The sequence below is a fragment of the Cavia porcellus genome, unplaced genomic scaffold, assembly GCF_034190915.1.
Source record: "Cavia porcellus strain 051 isolate PalLab524CR breed Dunkin Hartley unplaced genomic scaffold, mCavPor4.1 scaffold_4, whole genome shotgun sequence".
Taxonomy (NCBI): domain Eukaryota; kingdom Metazoa; phylum Chordata; class Mammalia; order Rodentia; family Caviidae; genus Cavia; species Cavia porcellus.
Window position 1 is genome coordinate 65,592,346 of NW_026947487.1, and position 23,625 is coordinate 65,615,970.

Consider the following 23,625-nt stretch of genomic DNA (forward strand, 5'->3'; position numbering starts at 1 on the left):
TGGGGTGGGGTGGGGCGGAGTGAGGGGTGCGTCCCTCCCTGGGACTCCTCGAGCCGCGCCAAAAGCTCTTCCAGCACAGCTGGAGTGGAGCGAAGGCCAGGCCTGCAGGATATGTGGGAGTGTTTAGTTTCTGGAGGACATTTGTTTTTCTAAACTGCTCTCCCCTTCCGAGGTCTGGCAAGCTTCGGACCTCTGCAGCTCAGCACGAGCCCGGGACTCGTTGGGACCACCCCGCCCCATCCGTGGGCGCGCTGACCCCGGAGAGGACCGGTCTGAGCGCACCGAACCCTCACTGAGGGCCGGACCGGGCGCGCAGGGTCCGGATCGGCGCCCCGAGGCCTTAGCTCAGCTTCGGGGCTCTGAGCCTCCGGGCCGCCCGGCTCTTCCCCCAGAGCCCTGCGGGGCGCGCCTGAGAGCTCGGAAAAGTTTCGGAGCGGAGGGAGCGGCGCTGCAGGCGGGGGCGAGGACCCGCAGCGTCGGGCAGCAGGCCCGGAGCCCGGAGTCCCGCGGCTGCGCGGCGGCCGAAACGCCCTTTGTCTTCCCGGGGCCTCCGCCGTCCCCTCCCACCCCTCCGCCCGGGCTGCGTCCCGCGGACCCGAGTCGCCCCCGCCGCTCGCGGCCGCGCGCCCCGGGGCGGTCCCGGTCCCCGCCGGCCGAGAGGGCTGCGAGCGCGGGCCGCGGTCCCGGGCGCGATGGTGGCGGCGCGGGCCCGGGCGCGCGGCCGCGGGGGCTGGCTGGTCCTCGGCCTGTGGCTGCTGGCGCTGAGCGGCCCCGGCGGGCTCCTGCACGCCCAGGAGCAGCCCTCGTGCCGCCGAGCCTTCGACCTGTACTTCGTCCTGGACAAGTGAGTGCGGGAGGGAGGTGCGGGTCCCGCGGCGGCGACGCCGGGCTGGCAGGGCCCGGGGGGCCGGGAAGGGGCTGTGCGAGCCGGCGCTAGCGCCCCGTGGCGCTGTCTTTGGGAAGCCGGACGCTCTCCGGTGCGAGGTGGAGGCAGGATGTGGTCGGAAGCGGGGCCCGGGGATACTCGGTCCTAGGGGAGTGGAGTTTCCCCTGCCCGCCGGTCAGGGGTCCGTTGGGAAAACAGGAGTGTGGCCACCCGGGGAGCACAGTTTCCCCAGAGACTCTTGCGGGACTCCCTCCCCCTGGGCTCCTCGGTCCTTATCTCACCCGCGCCCTGCCTGACTGTGTCCTGATCCCCGAGCTTTCCCTGGAGCCAGGAAAAGCTTTCATAAACCTAATGTGGTTTGCATTTCCTGCAAGAGAAAGTTTGCGTGTTTATTTTGAAGAGCCCGGTCCCGCTCGAGCTAGTTCTCAGGCTGATGGCCCCCAAGGACGCGCTGACGTCTCGAACTCGGCACCAAAGTTCCAGCTCAGAGCGTTCCTTGGGCCTGGGCTGGAGGAGAAGGCGATTCCCCGTCTTCTCGGTACTCAGAAATGTTTGCATGTCAGCCTCCTCTTTCGTTGTTTCTCTGATGACTCTTATCTCATTTTTCAGATCTGGGAGTGTGGCACACAATTGGATTGAAATTTTCAATTTTGTCCAGCAACTTACAGAGAGATTTGTGAGGTACTTTTTCCTACTTCACTTATCTTGGCGGTGGAAAAGGTGCCAACTGTAGGGTTTCCCTTTTCCTGAAACCTTTCTCAACAGAGAACCTCGACTGAAATGTCAAATGTTAAGATCACCAGGTGGATAGTGTACATGAGATGTTGTCAGGACAGCTGCTGGGCCCTTGAGGGTTTCTTTCATCTGGATTCCAGACACTTGGCTCACGTTGAGGAAGCATCTTCAAATACTATTCCAAATGTCTTTTCCTTTCTGAATGTTCATCTGTTTTGAATTTCAGTTATGCTTTCTCATAATTTATCACGTTAAAAACAAATTTTACCCTAATAGTGTCCATAATATATTTTCCATCTTGCTTAGCTTGCAAAGGTCTTTATTTCAAAGAAAAAAGTGTTGGAAAACTTCAAATGAACATGTGTTAATAACCCAGTCCCAAGAAAAGCACTTGTGTGTGTTTTAAGAAATGACTTGTGTTTACACAATGTGTGGGTGTGTGGCTGTTTTAAAATTTAACTGTTCTATATATGCAGTGAGCTTCACTAAGGAAGACTGGTTTCCTTTCCTATAAAAAGCATGACTGCTATGATATCCAGCTTACTCTCTTATTTAAAGGTAACCAGAAATTAGTGGTATCCTTTATTTAAAAATAAGCCCAGGAAACCAGACATTTGAGGCTTTTCTTTTTCAAAGAAAAAAATTGCCACGAGCAAATAAATGTAAGTTTATCAAGATAATGGAAAGGACATGAATAGGAACTGTATCATTAAATATTGCTTCTTTCAGTCTTGTTAGCCCAAATGTTTTCTGTAAAACAGGCTTGGATGATCAAAACATTTTGAAAGTCATGTTGCAAGTAACTTCAAACAATCTGTAGAGGCCTAGGCAATCCTTGCTTTCAGTTATTGGCAGCAGTAAAGTTATCCCTATAAAAATGTATGCCTGTCCATGTTCAATCATCAGGCCCTGCTTAAGAAGCCAAGTATTGCACTCTCATTTCTGGACAGAGTCTGATGTAAAACTGTCTAGGAAAGAAAAATAAACAAGACCCTATATCCTTGAATGTCAAAGCAGAACAGACAGTTGTTTATAAATTTTCTGATTTAATCTACAGTGTACAGCAAGTGTCGTGTAGTTTTGATCTAAAGCAATGGATCATTTCAATGTAGCATTTGAAGAAAGTGAGACTCTTACTTACTTGCTGTGCCTGGCAAGTTAGAAACTCTGTCTTATATAGTTGCCTGGCTCATGCTAAGCTGCTGAATTAGTAGTTAGATATATATTGTAGGAATTGAATAAGGGGTGACTATTAAAGAGAACTGCAGTTTTTAGGTCTTTGTTTTGTATCTTGAGCTTCAGAACTTGGTGATAGCTACATACAGTATCCAAGAGAGAAAGACCATTTTGTGAGATTAGTGCCTAAACTCTGAAAGCTGTAACTGAGTGGGCGTTCGTTGTAGACTGAAAATGTGTTGTTTGAAGTTAGGAAATGGAAAGTAGCATCATCAAAAAGTGATTTAGTTTCTTTGATGTTTTCCGTGACACTTTTTAAGTATTCTTCTTCAGGATGAATTTGAAATGGGCTCTCATCATAGTTTGAGTCCTTAGGTCAGATTGGCTATTCTCTACCCAAAAGCAAGGTCCAGGGGCTTCACTCAGGAGTGACTGGCCTGCTTTAGTAGGAGGAGGGAAAACAGTAAGGCCAGAAAGTGTTTTCTGTGAAAGAATTTTTCACGTCCCCAGAATTCGTCTTGCCAGTTAGTCTCTCTCTAAATGCAGGTCTTTGCACATCATGGGGGAGCACCTGAGTGCTGGGAAGCACTGGCTGAATCTAGAATGACTTATGCAATAATGCTAAGCAGAATTAGTGTATCTGCTTAGGGAGTTTCACTCAAAAGAAGCCTGGACCATTTAGTGAGACCAATTTTAAATGAGATTCCCTAGTTATATGTCTGTATTATATCAATATATCTTTAAAAATTGTTTTAACTGCCTCTTTTCTTATTTTGCAGCCCTGAAATGAGATTATCTTTCATTGTGTTTTCTTCTCAAGCATCCATTATTTTGCCATTAACTGGAGACAGGTCAGTGCATTATCTTTTCACTGCAGGCTTTTAGGAGAGATAAATCTTAAAGGCGTGATTAATATTTCTAGGTGGTGATCAGGTCTCTCAGTGGATTCAGGCAAGTGCCAGACCATTCAGTTCTCTGTACTAAGAAGGAAAGAGAGATACGAATGGTAAAGGAGTACATAACCTGAAAATCAGTTATTCACTTTGGCTGAATTATGTACAAGGAAACTTAGACAGTTGCCTTAGTTACCCCTGGCCTTTCCTTTTTGTTACTCTATGTAACTCTACAGTTTTCTTATTTAGATGTAATAGCTTAGTCAAATAGGAATTTGAAGGGTGATTGGGTAGGAGAAATGTATGCATCTGTTTGGATAATTTATTACAGGCTTTCTAATCTTCCTCTGAGGTTCCATGACGCCAAATATATTCAACTTTATGAAGGGACACATATGTATTTATAAAGGAACACATGCTAGTACACAATCTCCTTAATACCTATAAAAGATGGGGCTTTTCTCTAGTCCTATATACAGTGTTTCTGATAGTCGTTTCTATGTAATTTCATCATATCTGGGAAGATATTCGTGGTCACTGACATATTTTAAGAATGAGGTATCTCCTTGGGATCAGATTCACTTCCTAGATTGTGAGTTATATAGCCAGAAGAGAGCTGCTCTTTTCATTTTTATACCTGCCTCATCTAACACAAAGTATGTCAAGTTTTGCTTAATAAATTCCCCTTGAACAAACTAGTGAATTAGTATTATTTTGAAATCAAATTATCAAATCTAGTTTTAGCAAAGGAGATACACCTACTTTTTTGGTATAATATATGGATTTCTGAGAAGTTACCTGTGGAAAAGGGTTTTTGGTAAAAGTCAATGTGAAATGGGCTTACATTATATTTAAAGGGGTTCAAGAAAAGAACTTATTTATAATTCACTGACGACTTAAAAGATATATGTTCTAATTTCTTCATTAAGTTTTCTTTGTGAGGAACTCTTTGTCTAGGTAGTAAGTCAGGCTAGGATTTCAACCTTGGCATAATACTTCATTGCTTTACTTTCTTGTGTGCCTGTGATTCTGTGCCGGTGTTCTAATTCTTCACATCCTGTATGCAGCAGTTTCCTGTGCCCACTGTTATAACAAGTCTTGCCTTTATGAAAAGAGATTTTCTCCACTGCCCAGATTAATTTCCAAAGAAACAGGTTTGGATCCAGCATATCAAGAAAAAAAAAGAACAATTTTCACATTTATGGCATGCATATATATGTAGAAAAGCATTTAGCATAATGTCAGACACATAAAAGACTGTGTAGTTGACAGCTACATATATTGTGCCAGGTTCTCTGCTAGGCACTTTGCATATGGGTCCTCCAGCACTTTGAAGATGAAGTGTATCACTGGTATCCCAGATTGGTAATGCTTAGACGGGCATGGGAAAGATTTAAATCTGTAATCTATATTCCAGAAGCTTTCTTTTTTGGTAGTTGGATCCAGTAGGGGCTCTGAAATGAGTGAAAGATGTGTTCTATTCAAGAGACATTGTAATGTTGCACTTAAGACTTACTGGACCTAGTCTACCTGAGTATAAATCCTAATTTTCCCATTTACTAGCCAAATGGTCAAGGACAATTTGCTTAACCTCTTTATGCTGCAGTTTTTCCTACCTCTGTGATGATGCTAGTTAATATCTACCCCATTAGACTGCAGGACAGATTTAGTACATCAGTATGCAAGATATAAAAGCTTTATTGTTATTACTAGCTATTGTTATCTGGAGGAAGGGAATGTGCATTATTTTAATCATCAAAGAAGAATTATATAATGCTTATATAAAGTTAATATTGGTTTGCTTTGAAAGGACTTGTAATGTTCCTGAAGGAATTTTAGTAATAGTACTTGTCACACACATTTGACTTTCTTTCTCTTTCTAACTAGAAATACTTTCAGTTTTAGTAAATTTCAGTATCTGGCTTGTTGAATTTACTTGGGATGGCAGAAAATTACTGAGAAAGCAAGCATAAGAATTTCAGTTTTGCCACTTAATGGTTTGGAAAATCATCTATTTAGTATGTCAGTTTTTTTCTGTCTTAAAATACAGACATATGTGCCATTTTTAAAGAAAGTTATTATGAATATGAAAAATAAGATAATGCATAGAAAGATGCTTTGTATATTGTGAACAATCTCTAATAAAATGCATTATTTTTCCTCAATTATCCTTTTACAAAATTTAATCACTAAAGTAGTATTTTGTCAACGGTGTATAGTCCTCTATATTTGGATGTAAGATCAATTTTCTCTCATTACACAGTGGTAAGTGTCTAGAAACAGTTTGCATATTTAGATGCCAGACCACAGAACAACTGTTTCTACAACTCTTGTGGATCTTTGTTTCAAAGCCTAAAGGTTGGAATCCTGCAAATATACTTTCCTTATATCCTGCTATCTTGTAAATAGATCTAAGTACATGATTTGAAAAGCAACAGTTGAACCAAGGAAAACAGGTTTCACAATTTTGGCTCCTATTACTCATATTCTTCAGTACCTTAGTAAATTCGAGAAGTAGTTCTTTCATAGTTTTCACTGTGTTGCTAAAGGGTTTCTGTAGAGATGAAGCAAGATTGGGAGGCAGAGAGTACTCACGGCAGAAACACATCGTTGACGTTTTTAGCATGGTGTCTGACGTCAGATGCTCAAATGAAATATCAAACATGGAAAGAACATTTCGTCATACATTTTACATGTCCATTATTTAAGAAAGTTGTTCTGTTAAATAGTTAAATACTTCAATTTGAAACACTTTCTCCTTTTCTCACCTAGCCTAAGAGTTTGGCTTCCCCTCTGTCTGTTATTCCATGCTTCTGCTTACCTATTTATCTGCCTTCGTTTGAATCTGAGAGTATCACAAAAATGAGTAGTAGAGCATGTGTGAGTAGTGACATGATCATTATGCAAAAAGCACACAATTGTAGCATAGTCAGAGAACAGAAAAATGCCAAGTGTTGATTCAGTGTGGAAGTATCCAGTCTCTCAGCATTAGAAAATAAGGAATAAGGGCTAATTCATGGATAGTTTTAGTTATTATGTTGTGTAATTGGGGCTAGTGGATTATTTTCACTTCTGTGTGACTTTATTTTAATGCTGTGGTGATTTAGTTGAACATTTGCCCAACAATTATTATGTGCTGGGGCAGTGTGTAGAGTACTTTCTATTCATAGCCTCAGTTAATCCTCTTGTCAACTCCAGGTAATAGATAATGTTATTATCTCAGCTTCACAAATGAGGAAACTGAAGCTAGGCAAAGTAATGTAGCTTGTCAAAGGACATACAGTTCACAAGTGGCAAACCGCACATTAGTAAGAATGATCTTTTAAAGTTTAAATCAGATCACCTCACTCTCATGCCTCAAACAGTCTATTAATGACTTCAAATGGGAAGTAATGCCTTCTAATGATCTCAGAGACCACCCGATCACCTCACTTCATCTTCTCCTACAGTGTAGCATCCTATAGGTTAGCCCCACTGGCCTTTTCTTCATGCCCTGAACAGACCAAAATATTTGCACGTTGGAATCGTCGCTGTGTCTCTGCCAGTGGTCTTTCCCTGGCTTGCACATTCTGGTTATAACTCATCTTGCGTGTCACCTCTTCTGAGAAGCCTTAGCTGGCTACCAAATCTAAAGGAATTCACTTTTCCTACTCGTTATCCCTTACCAAATTCTATTTGGTTTTCACTTTTTGAAATTGATCTGTTAATTAATCAATTCATTTGTGTTTCCATGGCCCTAGTGTAAATATTACAAAGCCCAACACCTAACGCAGAGCCTGGTGCGCTTTAAGCTCAGTAGATACTTGGTGAATGAGTGACTGAATTCTTCTAACTCCAGAATTTGAGTTTTTGTGATCACAGTCTCTGTTTGTAATTCAGCCACATGGCAAATGAAGACCTTGCTTTGCTCCTTTTCTCACTTCTACCCTTACATGTCAGTTGTAAACATTTCCAATTTCCTTTTCAATATATGTGCTTGCTTGTGAATTAGAAAATGTTATAGTTGTTAAACCTGAACACAGTAGTCAATTGTTTAGAAAAAAATAATCCTCACACAAACTTTTAGAAAATTATAAGGAGGTAATTTATTTAAACTATATGTATTTCTGTTTATTTGAATGATTTTTTTATTCTTTAAAATTTCTTGCGAGAAGGTGGTCCTTTATACACCATTTGGTATCTTATAAACTGACAAATCCATTTGGAAGGAAATTTGTGAGTATCTGTAAAATTCTGGAAAGTTTGTACCCAGGAATTCTACTTTTTAGGATTAAATCCTAATGAAATACTAGCATCAGCTTACAAGAACAGGTATATTAATAAAAGTAGACATTGCCGCATTATTCAAAATAGTGAAGAACTATATTCGCTTTAAATGCTTATCAGTTGATGATACCACAATAAAATTAGAATCTCTGCATAGAATGAGACTGTTGTCATTCAGAAACTGAAATATCCATATGTATTGATGTACAAGTGTGTATAAGATATATTTAGTCAAAAAAGCAAGTTACAGGACACAGTGTGATTTTGTTTTTATAAAATATAAACAATATAAAATCCTTCACATGTTTATATGGTGTTCATATGTGTGATCAAGAACACATGGAAAAAGGTTGAAAGATAAACAGTCAACTTTTAACAGTGATGCTGTCTTAGGCAAGGACATGGAATATGGGCAGAGCTTTCATAGTTTAAGCTTTTTTTTTTTCCTTCTTTATTAGTGGTGCTGGAGATTGAACCCAAAACCCCATACAGATAAGCATTCTCCCACTGTTAGTTCCTAGCCCCATAGTTTAAATTTTTATATATCTTCGTTGTTCTGTTTTATTTCAAGAAGAATTTGTTTTTTTAAAAAAAAGAAACTTAAATGCTTCGATTAAAAAGAAGTGCTCCTTATCTATTCTGTAGCCACAGACTGCTAGCTTGGAATCAACGGAGTTCAAGGGTTGAAAAGAAAAAGCATTAAGGAATCAGTATGTGAGGCTGTTGCTTCAGAGGTCCTGGAAAGCTTCTTGTTTGAGACTACAGAGCAGCACTGGACCTTAGGTCAAGTGGACATAGGGGCCCCATAATAGCTGTGTGACCTCAAGCAAGTTACCTAATCCACTACCCCGTTTCCTAGGCTGGGGCACAGGGGCTGATAACTCTCCCCCGTGCAGCAAGGTTGAAGCGGTTGAATGCAAGGAAAGGGTGAGAAGACCTCATTGAGCGTGTAACTGTGCAGCAGACACTGCAAATAGAAGAAGCAGAGTGACTTCCTTTGCTTCTATCACCTGTGCACAAGCGCCCACATTCAATAGTTCTTATTTGTAATTTTTTTAGTTCTTTTTTTAAATTTTTTTTTTTGCTTTTTTGGTTTCTTTTTGTGCTATTCTGTTGATCAAGTAGGAAAGAGGCCAAGGAGGTTTTCAGTGTATTCCATCATCATAGTTTGCATCGCCATGTGTCAGGATGCTAACGGAAGTTTAAAGAAGTCAGGGGAACTTGCAGTGGCCCAGCTCAGCAGATGAAGAAGCCAAGATTCACACCCTGATACGAGGTTGAGCGTGAACATCTATCCAGTTGTTTACTGACTCACGCTTCCTGGTTACTTGTCTGCAGTTTTCACATTAATCAGAATTTGTCATCTTTCGTGGTTTTTCTCTGCATTTACTCTGTTGTGTTAACTTGGGAGAAAAATCAATTGAATTGAATTTCCTACTTAGCAAAGTATACTTCAGGCACAGTTGTGCTGACCTCCAGAGGTCTGAGTGCCTCAGAATTTAGTGATTGATATGGTAATAGTTACTTTTAGTGAAGTCTCACATCTGCTTTATGAGTTCATTTTAGAAAATGACTGTTAAGTCAGTGTTCCTTACTCCTGAGAGACAGACCTGGCAGATAGATGTGGTACAATGCAGGGGTCAGTGCTGAGGGCTCAGTAAAGTAGTGAGTAGGAAAATGGAAAAAAATTATGGAGGTGAAGTAGGGATGAGCACTATACCAGTAAGATTGGGGCTGAGTACTAGTAAATGTACCCTAAGTTAGAGAAAAGTTCTCTGAAAGTGCAGGGCACTTTGAGAGCAGATATTTGTGGACCCAGGACCATCACCTGGGACTTTGTGACTGTATCATAGAGACCTCAGCGAAGATTAGCTTTTGGGTGACATTTTAAATAATACGCAAGATTTTGTAAGAACAACAGTAAAAGTAGCTAAAACTTGCTAATTCATAAGTTGTTAGAATGTATTTTCACACACACACACACACACATACTTTTAAAAGTACGGCTAGCCCTATGAATATAGCAGACAGGAACATGAATTTGCACTTGTTGCAGCTCCTGACCTAAAGCTGAATAAGACATGGGACTTTCCTGTGCTCTTGAAAACCACCTGCTGGATAAAAATATTCAGTTCCTGAAATCACATCGGGAGGACAAAGCTTACTATGCCAAGAAAATCGAGATTCTGATCCACAGTCCTAGCTGTCTTTAGGGAGTAGCCCACACCAGCACTAGCTTCCATTCATCCCAGCTCTCCCCAGCTGCCACCTCGGAAAGCACGGGAACTGCCCATTTAGTGCGTGGAATTATGAGAAGCAATCGGTTAATCTACAGCACTGTTACTATTATTATTACTTTAAGTTTATTGGTACCATTTATCTTTACATAATGAAAATATTCATTGTGGGGAACTTGTATGTTTACATGATATATCTTGATTCCTCTTTTTATTTCCATTCTCCTCCTCCTCCAACCTTCTTCCTCTCTTTATTTACAGAGCTTTGTTTCCATTTTATTCTTTTCTCACTTTTTTCTTTTCCTTTCCTTTGCCTCTCCCCACTCCCTGGCTCCCATTTCCTTTTGAACAGTTTCTTCTTATTTCACAAAATCTGTTACAAATTTTGGTTCTTATTTATTCTCTTGGTTTCTCCCACCAGAGAGCTAAAGCAATATTGACAGATGTTTATCTGATTTATTTCTCTTAAGAGTGTGGTCTCAGAGTTCATCCATGTAACTATAAATATTTCAAGTTTATCTTTCTTTATGACTGGATAGTATTTCATTATAAAAAAAACACATCTTCTTTATCCATTCATCAATTGATAGGCATTTGGGCTCTTTTCAAGATTTAACTGTTACAAACTGTGCCACTGTGCTTTTGGATGTGCATATATGAGTGTGCCACTATAACCATGAGTGTGACATGATGCTTTTAATTCTTTCAAGAAGACACCCAGAAGGGGAATAGCAGGGTCAAATGGGACCTTTAGTCCTAGTTGTGTGAGGAATCTCCACACTGATTTCCACAGTGGTTGTACCAGTGCACACTCCCACCAACAGTGGAGAAGCATTCCTTTGTCCCCACAGCCCCTCAAGCATTTGTTGTTGATTGATACACTGATAATAGCCATTCTTTCTGGAGTGAGGTGGAATCTCAGCATTGTTTTAATTTGCATCTGTCCAACGGCCAATGATGTTGAACATTTTTCCATATGTTCATTTTGCATTTCTACTTCTTCATCTAAGAAGTGTATAGTCATCTCCGATGCCCATTTTTAGCTTTATATCACCATTTTCAAGGTGGTTTTCTGTGCAGCCTTAGGGCTGTGACCAGGGTAGAAGCTGAATGACCCTGATGAGAGTGAGAGAACCCTGGAAGGGCAGTGTGCACTCTGCTGCTGGGGCAGGGGTAGAGGTGGCCCTGTGTGTAGCACTGAAAAGTCTCGTGAGCATGTGGGAAACACGGATTCAGTTAAGAAGACTCCAGAAGGTATTGGTTGCTTCTTTAGCTACCTGTGATGATATATGAGAGGAATGCGCTTGACCTGAAGCAAAAACTTCTCTATTTTCGAACAGAATTTAGAGGAAATATAAAAAGCCAAAATTTGGTGAATTTAAAAGTAAACCTCATTTTCATCTCCAGTCTCCTGTTTCTGCAATTTAAGTAATGGTCTTAATAATCGGTCTGAAATTGCAGTCTGTAAAATGTGGCATTCGAGGAAGAATCAGATTAAGGTGCAATTGAAAGATACTTTGCCAAGACTTTACAGAGATTTAAAACGAGGCCTTGTAAACCCTGTCATCTAAACAAAAGGGCTTTATGAAAATCTGAAAAGGTGTATCTCATAGATGTTTATAGGTTGACAAAAGAACTCTTGAGAATCTTTTGCCTGTGTGTCAAAAGAGAGCATCTTTTGAAGAAATTTTGCGCATGTGACTTTTGTCTAATAAGGTGGAATAATTTTATATGTAGAAATCTTATAAAATTTCTAAAAATTTACATTAAGAGAGAGTGAGTAGCTCAAAATTAAAATGACTTTAAGGCCTTTAACTTCCTCTATTCAGCAAGTGGTTAAAAAATGTGAACTATTATTTACCAGGAAAAATGACTCAGAAAAGAGAATCAAGGCACAGGGGGTGGACCAAAGAGCCAAAAAGACATATTTTTTGAACTGTGGCTGTGCTTAACTGGAAACATAAGGGTACTGCTGACCCCTGACACTTTGCTTCCCGTTTCTGCTTTTGTCCTTCACAGATGCACGAAGAAGCACCCGCACACTTAGTGACTTAGACAGCAACAATGTATTTTCTCTCACAACTCTGTGGGCAGGCAGGGCTCAACCAGGAGGATTTTCTGCTCTATGTGACATTTGGTGCTGAGTCTTGTTGGGTGGATCACTTTATTTCTCTTCCTTGTGACCACAGGTGACTTACACTTTTCATGGTGATGTGGTACCTGGGATCCTGGAAGTATAGTCTCCAGTGCTTTTAAGGTCTGGAGTCAAATGTTCAGGAACATCACTTCTGTCCTCTTCTACCACCAAGCAGTAATGGGGAGCAGGCCAGACTCAAATTTTGTCTGTTGGTAGGAGAATAGAAACATATATATATAGCGGGGAAAAGTTGACAAATCCCATTTGGAGATTTTTCTACTGTAATTTATATGAAAAATATCAATAAAACTATACAGTGAATCCCTTTATGAGTTAATTATATCAGTTTGTAGTTAAAAGTATGTAATCCAAAATATCAAATAAGATTGAACCTTTTCTCATTAGCTTTTAGATTTCCCTTCAATCAAGTAACCCATTACAGCAAAGTTTGAATGGCAAATGTCCTTTACTTTTATTTATTAATTTCTTTCTTTTATAGAAAATAATATCCATTTGTTAATAATAATAGTACATTCTTTTTCACTTTTAAGATTATCACTATTTTTTTTTCTTGAGTAAGGTAGAATAGATTAGTGTATTTCCTTTTCCCTATCTGGATTTTGAATACTTTGTTAAACTCCAACTTTCAAGGATTTGTGAATTAAAAATATGAGAAGTAGAGGAGGTATAATTTGAGGCCAAGCAGTTTGGCCACAGGGGCTTGATATCTTACCCTTATGATGTCCTCTCCCTTCAAATCCAGCCTACATCTGTCTGTGGGTTTTGTCTTGTCTTATCTGTCTTGTCTTCCTTCCTTCTTTCCTTCCTTCCTCTCTTTCTTTCTTTCTCTTTTCCTTTCTTTGCTTTCTTTTGTTTTTTGTTTTGTTTTTTTGTTTTTTTTTGTTTTTTTTTTTTGAGACAGGTTTTTGCTGTGCAGTTCACGCTGGCCTTGAACTTGCTTTGTAGCCCAGGCTGACCTCCTGCCTCAGCTTACTGAGGGCTGGGATTACAGATGTGCATCACCATGCCTGGTTATCTGTAGGCTTTCTAGAAGAGCAGCACAGCACTTTAAGGAGAAATGAAAATGAAGATGGCATCTTTGGGCAATACTCATCTTTTTCTTCTCTTCCCTTTGACTTAGTAGCCCTTGTGTAGAACTCACAACCTTCTGAATGCTCAAAGATAACAAAGGACATTATGTTGTAAATATCATAGTGAATATTTAGTTAATAGCTGTTGAATTAACAAACATTGAGGCAGGCATTGTTATTTGCATCTCAGGGTTGCAAGAACTGAACTCTGGGAAATTAAGTAGCTTCTTCTAGTTATGCAGTGCAATATTTGCCTAACAGACTTAAAAATTTATCTCTGATTTACTGCAATCTCTGACATTTCCTACCTCATTATCTGGCTTTCCATATATAGTCATCCCTCAGTATCTGTTCCAGGAACACTTGCAGATACCAAAAATCTATATGTGCATAAATAAAGCACCATAGTATTTCCTAATATAATTTAAAGTAGCATAGTATTTCCATACAATCTCTATGTGTCATCCTGTATACGTTAAAGTACACATTTGAAGTTCAGGTCATCTCTGGATTACTTATAACAGCTAATGCAGTCTAAGTGCCATGTGAGAGTTGTACTATGTTATCTAGGAAACAAGGACAAAAAGTCTGCATGTGTTCAGTAGAGCTGCATGCTTTCCTTTCATATTTAAACTCACAGTTGGTTGAACCTGCTGATGTGGTATCTGTGGCTTTTCCAAGTTCTCCCCACCTCACTAGAGTTTTAATATAATGCGTTCTTTTTGTCTTTTTGTTTCCCTTCCCTCCTCCTTTGATCTCTACACTAAAGGATGATCCTCACTGTGCTGTCTGAGCTCTGCTTAGAGTCAGGTAGAAGTAAACTTGATGGGCAGTGTCATGCTAATTGAGCAATAACAAAGATCACAGTGACAACAGCAGTCACCATAGTTTAGTGCTCACTATGTGCGTTAGTCCTCACAGTGGCCCCAAAGTGAGATATTTTTATAGAGGAAGAAGCGAGATTTGGTTGAAATTAGTCTATGTTCTGTCAAGCTATGCTCACCTCCATACGTACTTACGTATTTATGATTTAAGAGATTTTTACATTTACCTCAAACCCTTCAAATAGACTGAACAACAAAATAGGTAAAGGATAAGTCATTCCAGCAAAATGTGAAAGTCTTTTAAATTAGCTTTTCAGAAGTCCTTGATCTTGGATGAATTCAGAATTTTGAGGTCTTCCCTTCTGTCTCTCCTCTCCTTTCTTTCTTAGACAAGAAATTTGAGGGACGGAAACAGTTGAATATTTCATAGATTAAAAGAAATGAGTCAGCATGTAATTGTCCTTTTTTTCCTCTCTTTTCCTCCCTCTTTCCTCTTCTTTTCTTTTGTCTTCCTCCAGTTGATTATAGAGTTTGGACATCTAACTTTTCAATTTAAAAAACAGAGGTTTAACAAAATATTTCATTTGTTTAAATCCTGTTTCTTTCTAAAACATTACTTGAGGCTATATAGAACATAATATATTGCAGAAAATTAATAAAAAACAAAAGTTAAGATTTTAGAAAAGAGCGGGAACCCATTTGATAAGTATAAGGGCTCAATGGAATTTTGTGAACAAGCAAGAAAATTACTGTGGGCTCCCAGTAGTTAGGGCAAGAGAAGTAAGTGTACGTAGTGGTAAACAGCAAAAAGGGGAAGCATAAAGCAGTACTGAGTGATGACAAGATACTTCTGCTGTGTACTTTGCAGGCGATGTTACATGACAGTATCCTTGCCAACTGCTTCACAACAAATAGTGAAGTAGTTTCAGTATTACTACCGCTGGTTATTGAAGACATTGTGTCAAAGAGGAACTTAATGAAGATGGTCTTCTAAGATAATACTGAATTTGAGTTTGTTTTTATAGCAAGCATTACTTGCCACTTCTTTTCTCTCTCCAGTTCCTTCTCTCCCCCATCTTTATTTTTCTGCTTACTTTCCTTTCAGAGTTTTAGCATCACAGTGTGGATGAACAAACTCTGTTTTAATGACGTACCCTGTCACTTTGTTTTTCTCTGTTTATTAATCGAGAGACTTAGAATTTATTTTTAGTTGCTTGGGGTCCTTTGAAGCCCTACGATCCATGCTGTCTTATTTTGCATCCCATTAGCCAGTGGCATTTACTAATTGAGAGCGGGCTGGTGGCCTGGGTACCCAGGGAGGAGCCCAATGCCAGACGATGTTGGACTGTTACTGGTAGTCCATGAGCTGTTGTTACTGGCTACGGGGGAGGGGGAAGCATTTGCTTGTGACTGCAGCTACCAAAGTAATGATAGATTCAGTGCAGCTTGGACTCTCAAGGAGGCAGGTGTGGGTGTGGCTAGAGAACAGGAAGTGCTCCATCTGTTCCATTGAAATAACTGAGCAGACTGGTTTTACCCAGACTCATTATCTTTGGCCAGGGCCTTCTACTCAGAGCCCTCTATGAGTATTGTCTTCTCCTTATAACCCTTTGGGAGCTGGTCTGAACTTCAGGGAGAAGGCTGTTTTTATCATGCAAATTCTGTTTGCCTAAACTCGTATTTCTGCTGTCTCTCTCATTTCCCTTTGGCAGCAAAAGTTAATGCTTGTGGACACACTACCACTCATTTCTAGAAGCACCAAATATTTGATTTTTATCTGCATGCAGACAAAATAAGTTTCAAGTTGTTTCCGAAGATATCAAACTAAAATATTCAATTAAAACAAGCTTATAAATTATGTAATTTACTGCATCGTCTGTGGAATTGTAATGTTTTCTATCATAGATTAAAAACTTAATTGAGCATTTACTTTGCAAAAGATAGTATAGTAAGTGCAGAGCAGGGGACTATATCATAAGTAAGAGACTTGGTGATAGCTCATTATAATCTTCCATCTTAATTAAGAAGTAAAAGTATAAAATAATTTAGTTAAATTATTTTAAAGAAGAATATTTTTAAGAGGTAATTTTTTAAAATCATAGAAGTTCAATATAGATATGAATAGAAAGCTTAGAATAAATTTATGTACAGTGCATATATATTATATATAAATAAAAAGCAAAATAGAAGATAGATAAATAGAAAGTAGGGAGAATATTTGTCCAAGTTACATCTTTCATGCTTTCAAAATTATCTATCTATCTATCTATCTATCTATCTATGTATATACCAATTTGTTTCATTTATACTCCTACTTCATCTCAGTTTGTTGAAAAGAAACTCTTGCATTAATATTTGGTTCTTTTCTGTAAGAATCTTCTTGACTTATGTTTTGTACTTTGAGTAACTTTGAAAAGAGTGATACCTAATGTATTCAGTATTGTCATTCTCTTATTTTATTGTGATATTTTAAAATTTTTTCATAGAATAAAAAAGTTTAAAAAAAAGGGAGGGTAATGAAATTCAGAGAATGGCTTAGAGTAGGTAGACTTTTTAAAAACTATGTATTGTAAGAGAAATTGAGAGGATTGGTAGAAATGACTGAACTGGAAAAGAAGAAGGTCAGACTCATGAACTTGAAAGCTGTCTTGTGCAAGAAACTTCTTGAGATGGAGAACCTGATAAAAACTTGCATTGTGATATTAAAGTATTGTCAAGAAGTTACTTTTAAAACATATATCAGACTATGGTGAATGGCTCATGTGTTTCTGATATTTAAAGCACACGCTTGCAGCATTAATTTTATTTTTGCTGTTTTTGATGTGTTACAGTTTATTCAGACACACTTTTATGTACATAAACACAAAAAAGCTAACCTAGAGAAAGTCAATTTTTCTAAGTAACGGTTAAGTAATTGCTTTGTGAGTTTGCAGATAATAAACTTTCTCACTTTTAGGGAGGCAGATGAGTATTTCAGTAATAGTTTATTATGGAACTACTCAATTCTTGCATTTTTGTGGACCAGAGAAAGTTTTTCACTCCTTAGCATCTAGGCAAACAAATGTGATTGCAGATATCTATACTCAGCTCAAAATGCCTGGAATGCGCTTAGATTTTTAAGATATTTTTAGTACTGCTACTCTCTGATAGAATACAGGATTATTAAGCAATTATTAAATGACAGAAAGTAGGAGGAATTCACTATTCTCCAGGCGCACACCCTGTCCTCTACTTTTTACAGGAGTATTATAATTGCAATATTGTTGTGGCCTTTCCGCATTTTCTTTTTACTTAATATTATAATATGTTATTTTCAGAGGCAAAATCCAAAAAGGGTTAGAAGATTTAAAACGTGTCAGTCCAGTAGGAGAGACATATATCCACGAAGGACTAAAGCTTGTAAGTTATTTTACATTTGTACGTATAGAAGAAAATTCTTTCTCATTTTGTAGTGAAATACAATCTTTAGCAATGCTGAAAAACTTCATTTTTATTTTCACAAAATTTTAAGCTTTTAGTTATTCTGGAGATGAAACTAGTAGAAAACATTATTCACTGTGGTGATAAGAAAAGTTTGGGTGAATTTTGTCCCTCAAATTTCTCATCTTCTTCTGTGATTATATTTGTATTAGTCAGCCATAACTTCTTATTATTTAAACCTAATAATAACTACTCTTATTGGCTGAATATATATAATCTGAATATATGCATCAAATAAAACGGTTATCAAAAGTGCCATTTTAAAAGCTAGTAATATTTTTATTTTGTCAGGCTTAAAATCCAGTTTGATGGAACATGCTGGTTAAAAGTTAAAATTAAATTGTGAGTTGGGTAATTATTCTTCATTTTTAGGCGAATGAACAAATTCAGAAAGCAGGAGGCTCAAAAACCTCCAGTATCATAATTGCTCTGACAGATGGTAAGCTGGACGGTCTGGTGCCATCATATGCGGAGAAAGAGGTGAGTGTTGAATGGAAACTTCTTTATACCTCACTAGTGTACTTTGCTGTATGTTGCAGCCTGTGTAGCTTGATGTTTGAATAATCATCTTCTCCTCTTGTCTCCCCTCCCCTCCCTCACCTCCCCTTGTGTCTCTCTGATTCCTTCCTCTTCCTCTCCCCCTCTTTCTTCTCCCTCCCCTCCCTCTCTGCTGCTTCTCTTTCTTTGTACCCTTCTCTAATTCTCTAGGCAAAGTTATCCAGGTCACTTGGGGCTAATGTTTACTGTGTGGGTGTCCTTGATTTTGAACAAGCTCAGGTGAGTTACAATAGCTCTATAAACTGTAGATCGCGTAATTGTCTTAAGGATTGTTTAACAATTTTGTTTCACTAATGACTTATCAAGCATTTATTTAGTTTGGGGAATTAATATAAGATAAACATGTATATTAAAATGATCCGAAAAATCCTTTCAGCTGACAAGATAATCGTGACAGTCTGTATTTAGAATTCTTATTTTGATTTAAAATTTGACTTGTAGATGTATAGGGGTTGGGAGGTCCATTTGCAAACTTTCAATAGTTTTTCTTATAGCACTACTTCTTTTCTCATAGAGATTTGAAAGTTTAATTTTTTCTTCCTTGTAAAATCATTTTACATTTAAAATTTTGCTTGTGTGTGGCTTAGACTCCCAAGTCTCATTAGTGGCTGTTCAGCCTCTTTGCCCATCTGAAATTGCAACTAAATGCCGATGTACAGGCTGACTTTAGCTCTTGGACCTAACAACAGGTCAACCTGGAGAATTAACCTCGAGGAGACAGGACATAACTAAAACGTAATAATTTTATATGGAAGCTTAAACGTAAGTTTATAAAGTACTGTGTCTTTATCACCCCTTAATTAAGTTTTCCTCCTTTTCCTGAAGCTTGAAAGAATTGCTGATTCCAAGGAGCAAGTTTTTCCTGTGAAGGGTGGTTTTCAGGCTCTTAGAGGAATAATCAATTCTGTGAGTATATCTTTGGGGGCAGAAAAAGCCGATAATCTTACATGCCTTTTAACCTGAAAGAAATCCTGGTAATATCTGGTACGGTTAGCCCTTACGTGAATGAAGCCTGATGAGAAAGAGGTTTGTTCGCTCTGGCAAACACCTTGTCTTTGCTGATGACCTGGATTTTATTTGTGAATGAGATTTGGTATTGATTCTTCCTCGTTGAGCTCTGTGAACTTGAGCTCATGATTTCAAATTTAATGTTTTCATAAGCAGTCTGAGACACTTCCACGCTTTGAGCATGAAGTTAACTGTCTCGATAACCTGAGAGTTTTTATAGGCTTTATAGGAAGAGTGTAAAATAAAAATTTGGATTGCAATGTGTGATTACTTCCTTTTCCAATGCTGGTATTTCTTAGCTGTCAGTCAGGCCCCTTGAAGCAGCCCCTGAGAGTATCTGACTGTTGTTCTTTCCGTTTAAGTGATTCATAGTTTTCCTGGAGCAAATAATATCTCTGTTTGGAATGCAGTGGAGCTGTTTCTGGAGATCATTAGAATCCGGGCTCTCCTCAGCAGCCACCGGAAGCTGGGTGATGAAATGCACAGAAAGCTCCCTGGCTTTTGCCGCTCAGCTTTATGTTTCATTTTACTGCCTTTGCTGGAAGCACTAGGAACAGTTGCTATTAAGTATTTATGATATTTTGGTAAACATCATCCTAAAATGGAAGCAAAGAATATATTTTCTGTAAGCAAAAGCTTTCCCTTTAATCTTCAGGTATTTATAAAAGGGGAAAAAAAATCTCACTTTTTTCTATCACATGGCATTTTACTTTTTCTGGCATTTTAACTTTTTCTTCAGAGATTATATTTTTCAGAAACATAGACTGAGGTTTATTAATTTTTTTTGAGATTTATTGTTTTAAGTAGCCCACAGAAACCTTTTAGGGAAAACTCATGATTTGATTCAGTCACCTATCAGCACATGTGGTGGACAAACCGAAAATAAATGCAGTTATTCAGGGGTTCATGTGTGTTGCTACATTAAGCGTTTGAAGAAAAATTATAATGTAAAAATAGTAAATAACTGGATTCAGAGTAAATACCAGTGTGACTTAAGTTTTAAAATATTAGAAAAGGAATAATAACAGTGGATTGTATTTTTAATACACAGAATTTTCTGTGTTTGTGGTTATGTTGGAAAAGAGGAAACTACTGCTTTGGGCTATTCCCTTGGATTTTTTTTTCTTTTTTCTTTTTTTTTTTTTTTTTGTTCCCTAAAAATACTTGATTCAGAATTCTCTATATGACTAATTAGCTTCTAAAACTATTTTTATGGGTTGTAACCATAGATTGCCCTTTCAAGAGATTAGTAGTTGACTGCTAGAGGATATAGAATTGTTGCTTCTGTTATTTTTAATGTTTATTTGTTAAATTTCATTTTTCAAATTTTAGTATGCAGTGCTGTCATATTTTGGAGTTAGTTTGAACAAGATGAATGAGTTATGCTGAAAGATTAACAGAAAATTAGAAAGATTTGCATTACTTTAGTCCCTGCATTGCTAAAATTTCTAAAGTCCTAATGTAAAATGTAGCACAGTACATAGGAAGGAAATGATGACAGGCCAGACAGTTAAATAAACTGCATTAGATGTTGTCTAAAGGGAAACGTGCCACGTACACACACATACAGAATCGTGCTGAAAGTGAAACCTTCACCTGCCATTTGGAGCTAAAATTGTGTTTCTGTGTAACGTCTGTTGTTGTTTTGGTTGAAAAGTATCCAAGAAAGGTGCATAAAACAGTATCATAATGAAATGAAGAGCCATTGCTAACTGATTTTCTCTCCAGGCAAATCATTTTCGTGGAAGAGCTAATAAGCATTCTGATGAAACCTTAGCTTAAGTGATTTTGATATAAGGGGAAATATAACTCTCAACCTGCTAGATGTCAAATATACTGAGTTTCTGTTCCCTGAAATCAAATAGTAAATTCCAAAGGACAATAGAGGTTAAGAGTAGAAATGATTTATTGGGGAACACGAATAGTTCCTGATAGACAGGAAGGGTCCCAGAAGTGGGTTACCACTGTGATCTTTGTCAGGGTAATTTATACAATAAAGTTACAATGCGGGTCAAACTGTAATCAACCTATACAGTTACTAGTATAAGTGCTTACATAATATTGGTCCAGTAGGGAAGCAGGTCACATGGAAAGAAAAAAGGCATTTTCGGAAAGGGATGGGTCCAGAGGCTCTGGTCGCTTACCTAGGTGACTAATGTCTAACTGGACTTTATTTGACCAGTGATACCTATTATAGTATGTTTCCAAGTTACTGCCCTTCCCTTAGGAAGGCACACAGGCCTGGTCATTCCATCTTTATCTTGAGGGTGGTCCTTCAACAGTGCACATCCAATGACAGTTCTGATGTCTTTATTTTTTGTTCTGAGTTCCTTGACCACCCAGTCCCCCTTGACTATATATTAATTTCTACCTAACTTAGCTATCATAATTTTAGGATCTCTGCTATGAATGTTGATCATGTAGTTGTAGAAATCTTTGTAAAATCATGGTTGGATAAAAAATCTAAAGCCTGAACAACCGTAAAAAAAATTCAAAAGGAGAAAACTGATTAGACTTATGTAAAAGTGGAAATCAGTTTCTAGGACTCCTGTTAAAAAGAACTGATTGTAATGTGAAGATCACTCAAAATTAGATTATTCTGCCATCATTTTACCTGAGGATCTGCAGAACCAAATGTGATGCGGTCTATTATAACACACAGTATCTTCCTCATTCATGCTGAGGGTTGGATTGTATGCTGAAGCCAATTTTTTTTTTTTTTTACATAATTCCTGATGTAGGTAGGGTGAGGAGCTATTGTATAATTCATATTTATCAAGGGATGAATAAATAAAAGCCATGCAAGTTCTTGAAAATAGTTTATATTTTTATATTGTAATTATACAGTGAGGATTAAAAATCAATTTTTGATTCCCTATCTTTTTGATTTTTGTTTTTAGCTATTTTGTTCTATTGTATGAGGATTCTTTTGTAACAAGTGATAAGAATTTACTTACTACTAGTGTGAAGGGAAAAAAGTACTTGCTACCTGTGTTACTGGGTAACCTAAGAAGGAAAATTGCCTGAGAGACAGATCTAGGAATTACAAACTCTGTTCTCATGATCTTTTTTCTTAGTAAATTATGTCTATGATTTGACAATATTTACATGATTCTCTCTCCTTTAGAACAGTTGTTGATGACAAGAATTGTAAAAGATTTTATGCTTAGATGTTTTCAAACAGTAAGCCCATTGTAGAGTGATACCGTTTACTCTGTGCATTAGTATATAGGTTTCTTGATAAGACTGATTAAGTTGTCTTATGTTTATACCAATTTTTTTTCTTAGTTACCTTCTTGAAGTGATATACAAAGCTCAGTATTTACAATTAATAAAAAAGGAGAAGTTTATTTTGGCCCATGGTTTGTAGAGGTTTCAGTGCGTGGCCATGGGGCAAGATGGCATGGCAGAGGGGCATTGCAGAGAACTGCTCACAGCATGGCGGATAGGAAGCAAAAAAGTCAAGGGAGAAACAAGAAAGGGAGATACACCCTTCCAGGTCATGTCCACCCTGACCTGCCTCTTCCAGCCAGATCCCAGCTGCTACCACAAGTCAGCTCTACTACTCCCATAATCCAGTGAGCTCATGAGGTATCCAGTTATAAACCGTGACAATACATCCTCCACCTGTCTCCCAAAAGACTCATGCACATCCCTTTATGCAAAATTCATTTAGTCTATCTCTAAGAGTTGCCAAATTCATAATAGTTCCATCAGTGCTTCAAAGACAAAGTCAAAGTCTTCTCTGAGACTTAAGGCAAATTCTCCACTATGAGCTCCTATAAATATTAAAAGAAGTTAAACGTTTTCAACATACAATGGCACAAGATAAACATTCCCATTTTGAAAAGGGCGAAACAGCAGGATAAAAACTAGAGAAGGTGTGGTGCCCGCACTCTGGTAATCCCAGCACTCGGGAGGCTGAGGCAGGAGAATCTTTGCAAGTTTGAGACCAGCGTGAGCTACAAATTGAGCCCAAGGCCAGCCCAAACTGCATAGCGAGACTCTGTCTCAAAAAGACAAAAAACAAAACAAAACAAACAAAAACAATGAGACCAAAATAAGAACAAAACCCAGCAGAGCAAATATTAAAGCTTGTAGCTCCTTGTCAAGTACCTAGGACATTGTGTTGCGCTACAAACTCCACCTGGCTTGGGTGGTCCCATTCTTACAGCAGCATTACTAGGGTTGTAGTCCTCATGGCTTCTTTCTTGGGCTTGTTTTGCTCATTACTTGGGCCTTTTCTCAGATATTCTGTGTTCCTGGTTGCTCCAAATTCCTGGCTTCTCTGTGCATTTTCATTTTGACTTTGCAGTTCCTGTTTTTACCAGAGC

The 23,625-nt window shown here is 38.4% G+C and overlaps 1 protein-coding gene across 1 annotated transcript in view; it reads left to right on the forward strand.

Moving 5' to 3' along the window:
* The first annotated feature begins 571 nt into the window (after positions 1–571).
* The window catches only part of Antxr2 (ANTXR cell adhesion molecule 2), a 141,006-nt gene continuing 117,952 nt past the window's right edge, over positions 572–23,625 (forward strand). The window contains exons 1-7 of the mRNA XM_013141482.2: positions 572–844; positions 1,496–1,567; positions 3,577–3,648; positions 17,563–17,644; positions 18,098–18,205; positions 18,434–18,502; positions 19,109–19,189. Of these exons, the coding sequence (XP_012996936.2) occupies positions 693–844; positions 1,496–1,567; positions 3,577–3,648; positions 17,563–17,644; positions 18,098–18,205; positions 18,434–18,502; positions 19,109–19,189 (636 nt within the window). The 5' untranslated portion in view covers positions 572–692. The remainder of the gene's footprint in view (positions 845–1,495; positions 1,568–3,576; positions 3,649–17,562; positions 17,645–18,097; positions 18,206–18,433; positions 18,503–19,108; positions 19,190–23,625) is intronic.